The 14,169-nt window shown below is 37.4% G+C and overlaps 1 protein-coding gene across 3 annotated transcripts in view; it reads right to left on the bottom strand.

Moving 5' to 3' along the window:
- Nucleotides 1–7,097: 7,097 nt before the first annotated feature.
- The window catches only part of Cul3 (cullin 3), an 80,032-nt gene continuing 72,960 nt past the window's right edge, over nucleotides 7,098–14,169 (bottom strand). For all 3 annotated transcript variants that reach the window (XM_048344654.1, XM_048344655.1, XM_048344656.1), the window contains 2 exons: nucleotides 11,214–11,359; nucleotides 7,098–8,793 (listed from right to left, as the gene is read on the bottom strand). In XM_048344654.1, the coding sequence (XP_048200611.1) occupies nucleotides 8,662–8,793; nucleotides 11,214–11,359 (278 nt within the window). In that variant the 3' untranslated portion in view covers nucleotides 7,098–8,661. The remainder of the gene's footprint in view (nucleotides 8,794–11,213; nucleotides 11,360–14,169) is intronic.

The following is a 14,169-nucleotide window of genomic DNA, read 5'->3' as shown; positions in this document are numbered from 1 at the left end:
CGCCCCTCTGCTCTCATTGGCTGAGCTCAGGTTCACAATCTGCCAAAGGATGATGGTTAATTAACAGGTTGTAACTAAAATCTAAGGACCTTTAGGACAGGATATCATAATTAAAGTGCAGCAGGAAAAGGATGTAACTAAAATGTAATTAACAAGGGCCATGCCACCTGGTCAAAGCAGGCATTTTTCAGGAAAACAATTCTCACAAGTTTAGCAGAAAGGAAGCTTTTGATAGAAAAGAAGCTTCCCCCCCCACCCCCCACAACAGGAACCTCATAAAGGCCTGGATTTCTAGTGGTTTAAGGCAAGGGGTTAATCTCATGGGGTCTGAATTGCATTCATCTCATGGTTAATCTCATCTGGGCTCAAATCAGGTTTATATTTTTCACTTTGTCTTTACTCCCAGACTGTGTATGATTTCACTTTTCCCCCTCTTTTTGTTCATAGAATCTACAAAGCCTCTGCTTTTCATTTGCCAAGCACTCTACGGGAAAGGCTCTTTGCCCTCCTTCCAGACTCCATCTCAGCTCAATGCTCATACTTAGACAGGACTTTCCTAACTACTGGTACAAATATACACTGCTATTCAGTGTATTCACTGCTGTCAGTGTGTTTCATTTCCTTAATTGCACAACATCCCCCCCAAAACTAGAAAAATATTTATTTCCAAGTTTACTACCTCTTTTCACCTTCAAAAATGTGACCTTCAGGACAAACTCTTACTCCTTCACCATCCCACTTCTTAAAACGATGCCCTAGATAATAGATGATCAATAAAACTACTTAAATTCTTATATGCTTTCTAGGTTTACAATAACTGTTGCTTTTAATGGTTTTAAAATAATATCAAGCTCTAAACTTAACACGTAACTAGTAATATTCCATGCAAACTCAGTATACCCATACAGGTACATACAGATGTGGTAGCAGGTATGTCCTGGGTGCAGGCTGAGAGGGGTAGGTACTCTTCATAGTCTGTGAATAGGAGTGATTTCCTTGTAACTGAACTCTACATTTAGTTTTCAATTCCTGTTGAATTTTAATAGGCTAATCATGTTCCTTATTAGCCTTTTTTTTTTTGGTGTCCTTGGTATAATGCTGTGATATAATTCTGATTTTTCTCCTTCATTTGCCATTTGTTAATTTTAACTCCTCTTTCCAACTTCTATTAAATTTAAAGAATTTTAAACAATACTTGGGGAGGGGGAAGGCATGCAAATGCCAAGAGCATTCTCTTGGGTACTGTAAGGCTAAGGCAGAGTACTCCAGGAGGAACTTGGGAGTTCAGCCTTCTGTAAATGGGGTGAAGGTGTGGAAGAGCCATGGGTCCCTACACGTGGGAAGCAGGAACAGCAGCTCTGAGATTGCTGGGCCCAGGCAGGTCAGCAGGTGTAAGGGATGGGCTGCATGAATGACAGCCACGGTAGGTCACGGTGGATGCCCCCCCCTCCGCCCCCGGGGAAGTTTAGGAATCAGTCTTCCAATGTAGACCACTTGGGCCCAGCTTTTTAGATCCTTTTTAAAGCATTTTTTTTTCTAATGAACATGGGCTGAAATTTAATTACAACTTAACATGAGAGGCAACTTTAAGTTACAGTTGCTAAAAATTGACACCATAAATTATAGCAGAGATATAAATAAATCTTTGGCCGCACTAGATACATGTAGCTTGTACATATGTAAACATATGCACACATGTAGCTTTGTGCTTTTCTAGTACCTTTTTTAACTAAAGGGAGATACTCACAACATGTTTGGTAACAATGCACTTAATAATGGGAAGTAAACTTATAAATCCTTTACTTCTTAGCAAATTTCCTAAAGCTTCACATGTGTGGATAGTGAAATGAAACAAGGGCTTAGATCATTTTATTACTATGACATTTGACAATCCCTGAGCTTTATATGCATTAGTACATAACAGAAATTATCTCCCCCTCAGCTAGCTCCTAAATCCAGTTCCCAGTCCATTCATGATGCACATACCATGCACACACACACATGCAGAAACATTACAAAAATCAAAGTTTCAATATGATTGCCTCCTACCCACCTCTGTAACTTGTATGTTGGTCATATTGACTGCAAAATATAAATCAGAAAAAAAATGTGATTGTTAAGAACTATGGGAGGTATGAGATTTATTTCAGGCTAATAATTTTGGCCAGTTACATTGTCTAAAAACAAGGGATTATTTTAATTGGGTTTGGCTTATAAATCAAAGTTTGCAGGCAATCAGGTGAGTTGATTGGAACATGATGCAATAAGGCAGATAGGCAACTTGGGTCCAGGCACAGGAAGACATAAGGGCCCCCAGCTTTTTTACTGTGTCATAAATGAATGCTGTTATTATCGGTGGGCCACAAGCAAGTTAGCAGTTAGTTAAAAAACATCAACAGCAACACAAAAACTAACCTTACACGTGTAAAGCCATTACAGCATGATACCAACTGTGCCTCTGGTCTTCCAGGAGTAACTGTACCACACAGAGAAGTCTTGCACAGGAGGGGCAATGCCCCCACCCACCAGATCTGCCACTCGATTCACAGTGGAGTCCATGGAAAATGAGAAGTTAGCAGAGAAATATTACCGGGTTGTGCATCTCTCCGCAGGCTGAAGCTGCAGTTACTGCCTCAAGGCGCCTGAGAAAAGCAATCATTAGTGACTGAATAGAGGATGCTTGCAGGACACTGGACAAGCTGAAAGGGGTCTTTCTTGTTTCATCAACTTTGAGAACTGAAGATTGTAGAAGAGCTTAGACTGTATATAATCTATGCGCCAATCTGATGTTAGTGTTTGTGGGTTTTGTTTTGTTTTTAAAATTTTGGTGCCAATCCTGGGACTTGAATTCAAGGCCTGGGGTACCATCCTTGAGATTTTCTGCTTACAGCTAGTGCTCTACTACTTAGGTCACAACTCTACTTGTAGCGTTTTGGTGATTAATTGGATATGAGTCTCATGAACTTTCCTGCCTGGGCTGGCTTTGAACCTTGCTCCTCAGATTTCAGCCTCCTGAGTAGCTAGGATGACAGGTGTGAGCCACTGGCACCTGGGGGGGGGGGGTGTGGTGGTGGTGGAGAGGACAACCTTCAAAACCATATTTTGCTTAAACTGTGGTGCAAGAAATAATCCAATAAAAATTCAAAATTGGGAAAGTTAGGAGTTACACTTGTGTATTAGAGTCTGAAGTGGCCCCTCACACACAGTGGCTGCTTATTAGTACAATTGTACTGGAATAAAATGAAGACTTTTTCTCACACTCAATTTTTCAGTCTCTTTGTCTACAATGCTATTTAGAAGATCAGGCTAGTGGTCATTTTTAAAATATAAAGTATTCTATAGAAAGTGAAACAAGGGTAATTCTATAGGTACTGGCATGTCAATTATCTAGTTGTTGTTGTTTTTTTAAAACAAACAACAATTAACATACACAGCTAATGTCCACCACCAACTTTCTCGGTGCAGGCCCCATAAAAGTCACACACCAAAGCGCTTATGAGTCAATGTAAACTTTCCCAAAGTATTTGCCAACGAAGTCTCCTTTTTAAGACCCGAAGTCACAGAGAGTTCGGTCTAGCTTAGCTAGACTACTGGAGACACACGAACAGTCATTTTCAAGCACTCCTGGCACACCACGGTTACCGGGACCTCGCAAACATTTTCATGTCATAGGAACCCATATCCATTTGCTGTCCGTGGGGGACGCCTGCCTCTGAGCTACCTCAATGCTCAGGATGCAGAGACCTTAGACACAACTCACTGCAACATGGCTAGTCGGGCTGCACTTAGCGTCAGCTCAGTGGTGTAAGTCACATAGGCTGGGTTTTTAACCGATGCTTGTGTAATGAACCACATATAAGGTAGACTGACCTGGCAAAGGGCTTATCTCTGTTGAGGCATCCAGAGTGTTGAAGTTAAGAGTCCAGTGCAATTTGGAATGATCCAGTAGCTGCTAACCACTAGTGTTAACCTAGTTAAAAACCAAACATCAAGCAACGTCAAGGTGTCAAAGTGAAACATACCTATGATCATGGTTATACCTGGTATGGTGGGTCCTATAGGATTAAGACATTTTAATTTAAGTTGCTAGAAAATTAAGTGCATACTTACCTGGTGCTTGTGTGTAATTTTAAAACTATTTTTGCATAGCTCATTCAAGAACAACTTAAGTGTTGAGGATCAAACCATTTAACTGGTGTGTTTACAAATCTGTACTTCTAAAATTATTAAATGGGGTTTAAAAACATTCTGGCTGTTAATCTCTTCCTGAGAGCTAGCTTCATGACCAATTTGATTAATTCCGATACCTTTCTTGTTAAATGACTGGCTTGGTATGAAAAGGGCACACAATAAGGAAAGGTCCACTAAATCTGTATAGTAGAATATAAGCATCTACATATGTAGGACCCACACAGGTATGTAAAAACTCTTGCTAGACTGTAGTGGCAACAAGCTTTTCTTTTAAATGGATTATTCCAGAATAGTGGACATCCACTGTCCGTCCCTGCTTCCTTTCCTGCCAGGTTAGTACTACTAAAGGTGAAGCCAGCAAAATACATGTAGAACTCCTGTTGAAAAGCTCACGTTGTATCTTCTTCGTGTAATTTTGAAAAGTACGTCATGTCCATTTGCAACATGGATAACTTTGAAGGGCAGAATCTATTAGACCAGGTCCAAATTACTACGTTGTTTTTTTTTTTGAAAATAGCAATAACCTTGGTCAATGTGGGTGTACCTGCTATCGTGTAGCCAATGTGATGCCTAAATGAACTACTATACAAGTACTGTCACGTGGCACAGGGCAGTCCTTGTTTGTACAGCTTAACATTTCTGATTATTTCAGAAAATACTCTTGGAATGAGAAACTTAGATTTTGCTTACCTGAAATGTTTTCAAATTATTGACAAAACGTGAATATGTATTGAAGGATCCTGAGCCATAAAGTAAACTATATGATCTACACGGATAGCTATTGGCCTTCTTGCCAAGACAAGACAACCCAGTAGCATACCTCTTGTAACTTATGGAAATTTAGACTATGCCTCAAAGTACTATAGACAAAGATAAATCCTGTTACTAGTCATTCAATATGAATATTGAAAAAAAACCAAAAACATTATTGCTTGGATTGAAGGTATTTTCCAAGTTGAGGAACAAAGTAGTAAAATGCAAGCGTACTTGTCTTCTGGAAAAGTATGTATATTCTAAAGATCATTGGTCCAAATCCAAGCCTTTCTTACTATACAGCAAACTTGGCTGCTAACAAGGATTTTGGTAGGTTGTGGGGCTTGCAATCAGGGCCTGGGCACTGTCCTAAGCTCCTCTACCACTTTGAGCCACAACACCATTTCTGGTTTTCTGGTGGCTTAATTGAAGATAAAAAAGAGTCTCAGGACTTTCCTACCAGGGTTGACTTTGAACTGTGATCCTCAAGATTTCAGCCTGCTGAGTAACTAGGATTAGGCTTGAACCACCAGTGCCCTGCTGGTAAGGATTCTTACTAAAAAGCTCCACACTGGGGATCTGGAAGGTATGCACTCTTTGATAACAATGCCACACGGCATGCATTTCTTCTTCTAGCACAGCATGCATCTTCATTCTCTTTCTAAATGAACTGACTTAAAAGAATCTTAGCAATTACAACCACTTTGTGTGTTTGTGTGTCTGCAGGTGCATGTACATGCACCAGTACTGGACTTGCATCAGGGTGTGGGTTGTTCCACTGTCCCTTAGTTTTTGCTCAAGGCTGGTGTCCTACCACTTGAGACATACCTTGTCCAGCTTTTTGGTTAACTGGAGGTTAAGAATCTCAATCAACTTTCCTGCCTGGGCTTCGAAACTACTCTTCAGCCTCCCGAGTGGCTAGCTAGGGTTACAGGTGTGAGCCACTAGAGAGTGGCTGGCTCACAACCACTTTTACTTTGCCAGGCTGTTTCCTAACTGCAATGTTTCCAATTTTCAGGTAACAATTTCTAGGATGAAAATGAACAGCCGAACAGAAATTGCTTCATTTTTGCCGTTGGAAAACTGTATAAACAAACACCTTCCCTGAAAAAGTCTTTAATTCACAATAGTTTAGTCACACCAACCAGATTAAGTAGAATGCACAATTCTCTTCAAATTAAAACACTGAAAATGGAGCACAGTACCACCAATGCCCCCCAGAAAACATCAGTCTTACCTTTAGCTGAAATAATAAGGTGCTTAAAACATTTTTCAGTAAGTTATTTTTTCAATATAGCACAGCCAACCTTCTGTAACAACTCAGCTCTACTTCAACTCTGGTGTTTAAATGTTCTTTGTAAGCATCTACAAGCATGAACACTCATCCTGGGTCTCTGTCAACTCTAGATCTGGTTCCTATAGCCATATTGAAGCAATAATTTTAATGTAATAATCTTTTCAATTTTTCCAGTATTGGGGTTTAAGCTTAGGAGACCACACCTGCTCAGCTGCTAGTGTTTTAGCCCTTAACCTAGGCCTTCAGCTCAGCTTTTTGATAGTTATTTTGGAGATGGAGCTCCACACTTTTTTTGCTCATGCTGGCTTTGAACCTTGATCTGGATCTCAAGTCTCTTGATTAGCTGGCATTTACAGGCATTAGCTACCAGTACATGGCAACGTAATGATTTTTAATGGTTTATAGTGGCACTTAAAATGTTTGTTTTAATGTCTCAGGAGATGTCAAATACAGTAGTTAAAATGTTTGATCATCTGTGTTTATTAACTGGACAGTCTGAGCTCTATCATTTTCCAAGTTGTTATACATCATCCAACCAGGAAAGGCAAACAATAAAAAGTTTCTCAAACATGAAATAGTGATCCTTAATATACACTCCCTTAAGGAAAATTTCAATAAAATCAGAGAGTGAAGCTCTTCACTGTTTCATGTTATAGTTCAGGTATGGTTAAGTGTCATGAGAATTTATGTCTGACATTTTTCATTGGAATCCTTAATTGTATCATCTAAATGTGGAAAATACAGAGGCTGTGAGCATAAAGCTTATACTTTTGTAATACAGACGAAGGCAGAGTGGTATTCAATAAAAGCATATTTGTAAATCTAAAAGGAAAAGTATAATCCAAGACGCATGGGGGAAAATATTTATGTGGAGCTTTTAATCCATATTAGAATTCAGTTGTTGTAACTTTACCATAAATTTCAACAGAAACCATTGTCTGAAACATACATTCTAATAAATGTATCAACAGCATTGATAGTCAATGGAGGGTGGGCTATTTTAACTTATTAGTAACATTTCATTTTTCTATCTAACAGAAGACTATAGTGGTTTGCCCCAATTACATATCTGAAACATTGTCTTACAAGAACAAAAATGAAACAAAATTAAATAAAATTTAAGATAAAAATACTCTGAAGTGAAAGCAAACTATAATCCTTGGCAGATCAATCAGGTAAAAAAAAACATTGGTAACAGTTGGAAGCACAGAACAACATGAATCTTCAGCACAAAGCACATCTTCGAAAACATAAAACGATGACTCGTCAGAGGACAAGAATCATCATGTCTGAAAAATATTGCTCAATCACTTTCTAAAACACAGCTGCAAGAACTGAAGATTTCATTAAAACTATCAAGGTCATCATATTTATTGCATCTTGAGACTGCATTTTGAAACAGAAAATGAATAATGTACCACAGCTTCACCAAAATATATATATTTAAACTGTGTATGGGGAGGGACCTAAGATATTTATTTATGGACAATGTGTAGACTATATGTGCTTTTCAAAGGGGCTGAATTAAATATAACCAGCTGCCAACTTGTGCTCTGACGTACTTGAATTAGTGGGTATGTGTATCCTAGATTCATTTATTCTTTGCTATAATAAATGAAAACACCACCCTATACAATCCACTATTAGCAGTTAAGTACAACAGCAAAAAATTATTGTACAATTTATACATACTAAAATATTTTCTTTCTCTAGAAATAACTCAGAACAAAACCTAATCATTATAAGACTTCATTTGGGAAATCTCAAATTACAACAGGGAAAACCAAATCAGAGTATGTACTGAGCCCAAAACAAAAGTTCTTGGTCATAAGGCTATAAGATTAGTAAGTGCAAGTGGGAGGATAAAGCATGCTCAAATTGAATGCTTGGGTCTTTGTATATATTTAATCAAACCTTTAAATTAAACAAGACTAGCTAAAAGAAATGTCATAAGCAGAGCAAGATAACTAGGAATTTGTATCTCTTTGTCGTTTCTGTTACCCAACTTACACAATGCGCAAAGTGCTAATAAGCAACACTACAGAAACACATTTACGTCAACACTGAAGACCTGGGGAATGAAATCCAACAATTTTATTTTAATGAGCTGTATTTTTCTAAATTTTTGTTTTATTTTTTTTCCTGCTTTCACACAGTATTGAGAACAGAACGCGGCACATTCACATTTTTCCCGAGGAACTGTAAAGATGATCTCTACAGGGATAAACGTTGAAAAGCCTGAAGCTCAATCAACTGATGTTGAAAACTCTCAAAGGGAGTAAAGGCTTGATCTGAATGGTCTAGAACATGTACTGCAATTTAATAGAAGAGATGGTCGTCTTAATATTAATGATTTAAAAGAACTTCCCAGTCCATGCGAAGAGTACAGTCCAAGAATAAATTGAATTTCTGAATGCATTTTATGCTACGTATGTGTATACTTTGCGATCCTCAGGTGTTCGTGCCAAATATTCTCTCTCAATAAGTCCTTCAATACGTTTCTTAATAACAACTGGACTTGGTAAGAATCGAGCCTTTAACTGTTGAGTTACCTAAAGAAAAAAGGGCACAAAGACTAATGCTTACCAGAAAGGTTTCTTCAACTATAACATTTCCATATAAGCATACAGCAATTCATACTGTCAAACTTTAGTGATATTATTAGTGAATTAAAAGTACAGAAAACGTAAATGGTTTTAGTTAAAAATGTAATGTATGGATTGAACACACTCCATTGTATTAGAATGTGAAAGATAAATGTGGATTAGTACTTGAATTAGTTGGATTATTTTAATATAATATACCACTTTATAGTTCAATCATTTTGATAATACAATCTACTGACTCTTGTTTACTCTCCTAGTTCACAGAACTGAGTAACATGACTGTACAGCTGCCAGCAAACTGTCCATGCATTATATATCTATCTTTTGTATTATTTAATTCTCTTTGTGCCACAAAGTAGCCTGTCTTATTTAATCAAGGAGTAAAATAAGGCAGAAGAAACATGAAGAAGTAATAAATAATAGAGCAGAGATGAATCTAAACAAAATAATCCTGCTTCTCTTGTATATCATCCATCCATCCGCTATATATATTTTTTTAATGTGGATCATGTGTTCTCCAAAAGCAGAGTGAATTGAAATTCTTTCGATTTCTGAAACTATGTAGTACTTTAGTCTCTATCCCAAAAGCTATCATCCTTCTAGGATTACTCTTCCAGAATTAAAACTTTTCTCAGCCCAGTGGAATTCCCAACTCTTTTAACACTGTTTTCTTCCAGGCTACGCATACTGCTTTCCTAGACTTCTCTTCCTTCCTTACAGGGAGACTTGGTTGCATTCTAGACAACTTTAGCTACAGTTAACATGCTTGATTCTCATCCCACAAACACCCTTTGATCTAATCTACGTTCTGTACCTATGACTTCACTTTAAATGTACTAGAGTCTCTGCTGAGATTAGCTGAGTACTATCTGAACAGATCAGGAAGCAACACACTACAGTCAAGAGTCCAAACAACATCTAATGCTTAGTTTTTGAAAAATTTCACATTATAATGTGTTGCCTCCATCTGTTTTTACTCCACAGCTGGCCATTTAGAAAAAGGGTGACCAAACTCTGGAAAAGACTAGGCTTAACACAAATTTATATTAGATGCATCGGAGTTCTTGAGCATCATTCTTCAAGAGATATTACTTCCAATTTCTGACAAGCTTCTTAAGCTCTTTGCTTTAAGTGCTGTACCTGACACCTCCTGTTTTACACAGGAGTAAGAAATCCCTCTGTTTGAAATACCCCAAATCCACCCCCGCCCATATTTATGTTTGTCTACCTTTTTATTACTCCCAGCTTAGCACATAAAGCTGACATCTGCCTTGCCCTCTCAGGAAGAGGCACATTTATACCATTAATACTGACTACCACCCACCTGCATTCCTATCCAACCTTCGCCTTGCTTTTCCTAATGTTGGTATCTTCTCATTCCACTTTTTTATTTGTTTTATTTTTAAGCATCATCCCTCTCTTATCCTTAACATATAAACATCTTTAATATCCTCCTATTTGGGGAAGTTCAGAAGCCTCTAACTTATCATTAATCAGAGTGCTCTTCTCTGTCCTTTTCTGAAGCCAGTATCTGAAAAGGTTAAGCCACTCCATGACTGTCACCTCCATGTACTTCCAAGGCACCCTTTCAAATGTCTGGGTAAATTAACCAGTAATCTAACTGCCAATCTGTCTGAAATGCACATTCACTTTAATCGTTTGTTTACCCCCCCCCCCCAAATTACTGACCACCCATTCCCTGTAATTCTCCTCTGCCCACATGACATTATCTTTTTGATTCTTTGGCAGTGCTCTCAAATTTGAACAGGCTTCAGAATGACCTAGAGTGCTTAAAGGCAGATTATATGCCCTAGCCCTAGGGTTTCTGATTCAACAGATTCTGGGTTATAAACTAAGAATCTGTAATTCTAAAGTTCACAAGTGATGTTAGTGCAGCTTAGCAGAAAGAATATCTTGAAATTCAGTGCTCAAAAGGCTCTATCTCAATGCCATTTGCTATTATCATATTCCTTACATAGTAAGGAACATGCTATCCCTGAAAATTTAACTTAACCCAATGGTTTTAACTATATCCCTAATATAGCTAAATTCTCAATTCACTTCTTCCTTAAAAAAAAAAAAAAAACTCTCATTTTCCCTTTCTGAAATCCATTTTGACAAATATTATTTTATATGATCAGATGCATTTAGGTAAATCCTCATTCCTCCACCTGACCATATTCTTAGCATTTTCATTATGAATACATTAAGTTCTTATAGTATACACAGACTGATGTACAATTCTGCTATCAAGTGTCTTGTTTTAAATGTGAAATATATATGTTTCAATTAATTGAATACTTCCCTAAAATCTGTAACAACGCTATTTTCCTTTTCAGTAATAACCAGTCTTTCATTGTGCTTACCTCTGCTACTAACACATTGTGTTGCATCTTCTTTCTAGATTTCATTATCCTCACTATAGCAGCTTCTATCTCATGCTTTCTGTCATCGTCTACTTTCTGCCTCGTTTCTTTCCTTTCTGGGTCAGATTCACCTTGTTTGGCAGCAACTGCAACAGAAACAAAGGCATTTACTGTAAGTATAATGGGAAGAAATGGTTTATACGAAAACTTCATACCATTTCAATCTCTTAGTATAGACATGCATTTACTCAATTACTCAGCAAATAGTCTATGTCCAATTGTAAATTATTCTCTTTAAAAATTATGAATTTTAATTTTAAAGAAAACAAAATGAACTTTTCTTTTTGCATTCGTCTCCTTTATTTTGAAATTATAACCACCAGGAAAATGAGATTGTGAACCACATACTGGGTTTTCTTTCTTTTATCAAACACACAAGCAATTAAAATAGTCAACAAAGTCATTTTTTTCTGCATTTCTTTGCCACTTTAAACAATATAAAAAAGAATAAACAAAACAACAACAAAAAGCATAAACAAACACCATCATCATGACCATTGTCAACAATAAAAACTCATGCTATGATTTCCTGGAATTTGTTTTAATATAAATCAGTAATTGTTTTCCTACGAGAAAATGGTAGTTGGATATTTTCAGTAGTAAAATGAGCAATAAATATACTTCTTCATTGCTTGTGCATTCCATTGGTGACTGAGTATTATAACATCATGACTCCAAGTTATATTTCACCCAAAAGTAGCTCATAGGTGAGTATGTGTTTAATGCTAACTCTAAGACATCAGAGACCAAGTATTCGTCAAAAGCTTATCAGCTACACAAACAACTGAAAAGCTCCACTATGATTAGGGACAGCAATAGTAAGGTAATTCACCTGCACCTCTAGTGAAACCCTGCCATGGCATCATTATCACACACACTGTATTCCAATCTCTAGTAGGAGAGTCTGCCCTATACATCTGCAAAGCAACTGCTATGGGATGAAATACAGAAGACCATTTCTTCTACAACTGTGCAATAACTGAAGTAGCAGAAAAAGAAAACTGGTAACTTTCCTGGCTTATTTGCTCATTAAAAAAGGTATCTGTAATGTGTCTGGTAGTAGAAACTGAGAGATACACCAAAAAGTACCTGGAACTTTGTTGACTAGGCACGTGTCTAAGCCAGGAGATAGCAAGACTTAGAATATCATTCTGGTGTTCATAACCATTCAGCTGTTCCTAATTAGTCCTTTTATTAAGAATAGTACTTTTAGCCAGGTGCCACTGCCTCATGCCTTTTTGATCCTAGCTACTCAGGAAACTGAGATCTGAAGACTGTGGTTCGAAGCCCAAGCAGGGAAATCCATGAGACTCTAATCTCCAATTAACCACTCAAAAAGCAAGAAGTGGATCTGTGGCTAGCACTGAAGAAGGAAAAAAAAAGGCTCAGAGACAGCACCCAGACCCTATGTGCAGAAAGGCAGAAAAAAAGAACAGTACTTTTAGTGACCTTTGCTAAGATAATCAGTATCTTTGAAAAAATAGCACATGAGATGAAAATAGTATAAAGAAAAGAAATGCTTTTCTTCAAAACAATGTCTGGGAAAAAGTTATAGAGGTACTGACACAGATTTAATGAAAGTAAAAGTAAACTGTAATGTGGAAACCTTCATAGGATCATGGATCTACAAAGTAATACATGAAAGAATGAAAGAACTGAACACATAAATACTGGTGGTATACATGTAATGGGAGGCGGTAATTTTCCTGAGAATAATGTGATATCTTAGACTAAGGAGGTATATGTTGAAGCATTAGAGAAGCATTAAGATGTCTATACTTCATTAATTTCAGGGGCTGGGGATATGGCCTAGTGGCAAGAGTGCCTGCCTCGGATACACGAGGCCCTAGGTTCGATTCCCCAGCACCACATATACAGAAAACGGCCAGAAGCAGCGCTGTGGCTCAAGTGGCAGAGTGCTAGCCTTGAGCGGGAAGAAGCCAGGGACAGTGCTCAGGTCTGGAGTCCAAGGCCCAGGACTGGCCAAAAAAAAAAAAAAAAAGATGTCTATACTTCATTAATTTCAACTGTTGTAACATAATCTTTGTATCTACATACATACCTGCAAATACCAATAATTATACACGTAATTATGGGAGGGCAAGCGAGAAAAGGAGAAAAGACTGACATGGAAATACTTTAATGACTGTTTAGGTGAGCATATGTTATATCTACACCATGATGTTCATTAAACAGTCATTTTAACTTTTTTAATGGGTTTGAAATTATAGAGAAAAAAACAGAAAGCTGGAGAGGAAAATTCCTAATTTTTAAACAATCTATTTGGTTCATTCAGACTTGGTCAACTAAGGAAGTATATTTCTTAAATTCCTGAAGAAAAATTAACAGGAAGACTACATGGTGCACAATAAATTAGGATGCTTCTGAAAAACGAGGAGCTCACTTTGAGCCAGGTTAAGACAGTCCTCTGCATTAAGAGCAGTGTATGAGAAGGCACTGCTGGATGTGTCCGCAGATGCATCAGTATGTAGGAGGGGTGGACAGACACCGGGACGGGATGCAGTCTTGAAAGGGAAGTAGTAATGGAAACAATGGCCAATTATGGGAATGCTGGTGATTACCAGGAATCTAATTATTTTCAAAAATTGTTTAAAAAACTTTTTGTTGCAATTTCTATTAGTAAGGTAACTACCTTACTATAAGGTAAAAGCAGTATAAGTATGTATGAGTTATTTGCTTGTGTTGCTTATTTAAGGAAAGTGGTTATAACATTTACCAGCAAAGGAAAGTTTTCACTTAAAATGTATGAGTCAAGATCATCTAAAAAACCATCCCTCAATTGAAAAGCGTATTTTTTTTTTGGGTGGAATTTTATCACTGAAAAGAACTTTAAGAGAACCTACATAGTCAAGTCCTTCATTATGGCATTGTATCT

The sequence above is a fragment of the Perognathus longimembris genome, chromosome 4 (assembly GCF_023159225.1).
Source record: "Perognathus longimembris pacificus isolate PPM17 chromosome 4, ASM2315922v1, whole genome shotgun sequence".
NCBI classification, from domain to species: domain Eukaryota; kingdom Metazoa; phylum Chordata; class Mammalia; order Rodentia; family Heteromyidae; genus Perognathus; species Perognathus longimembris.
This window is presented reverse-complemented; position numbering and strand designations above follow the sequence as displayed.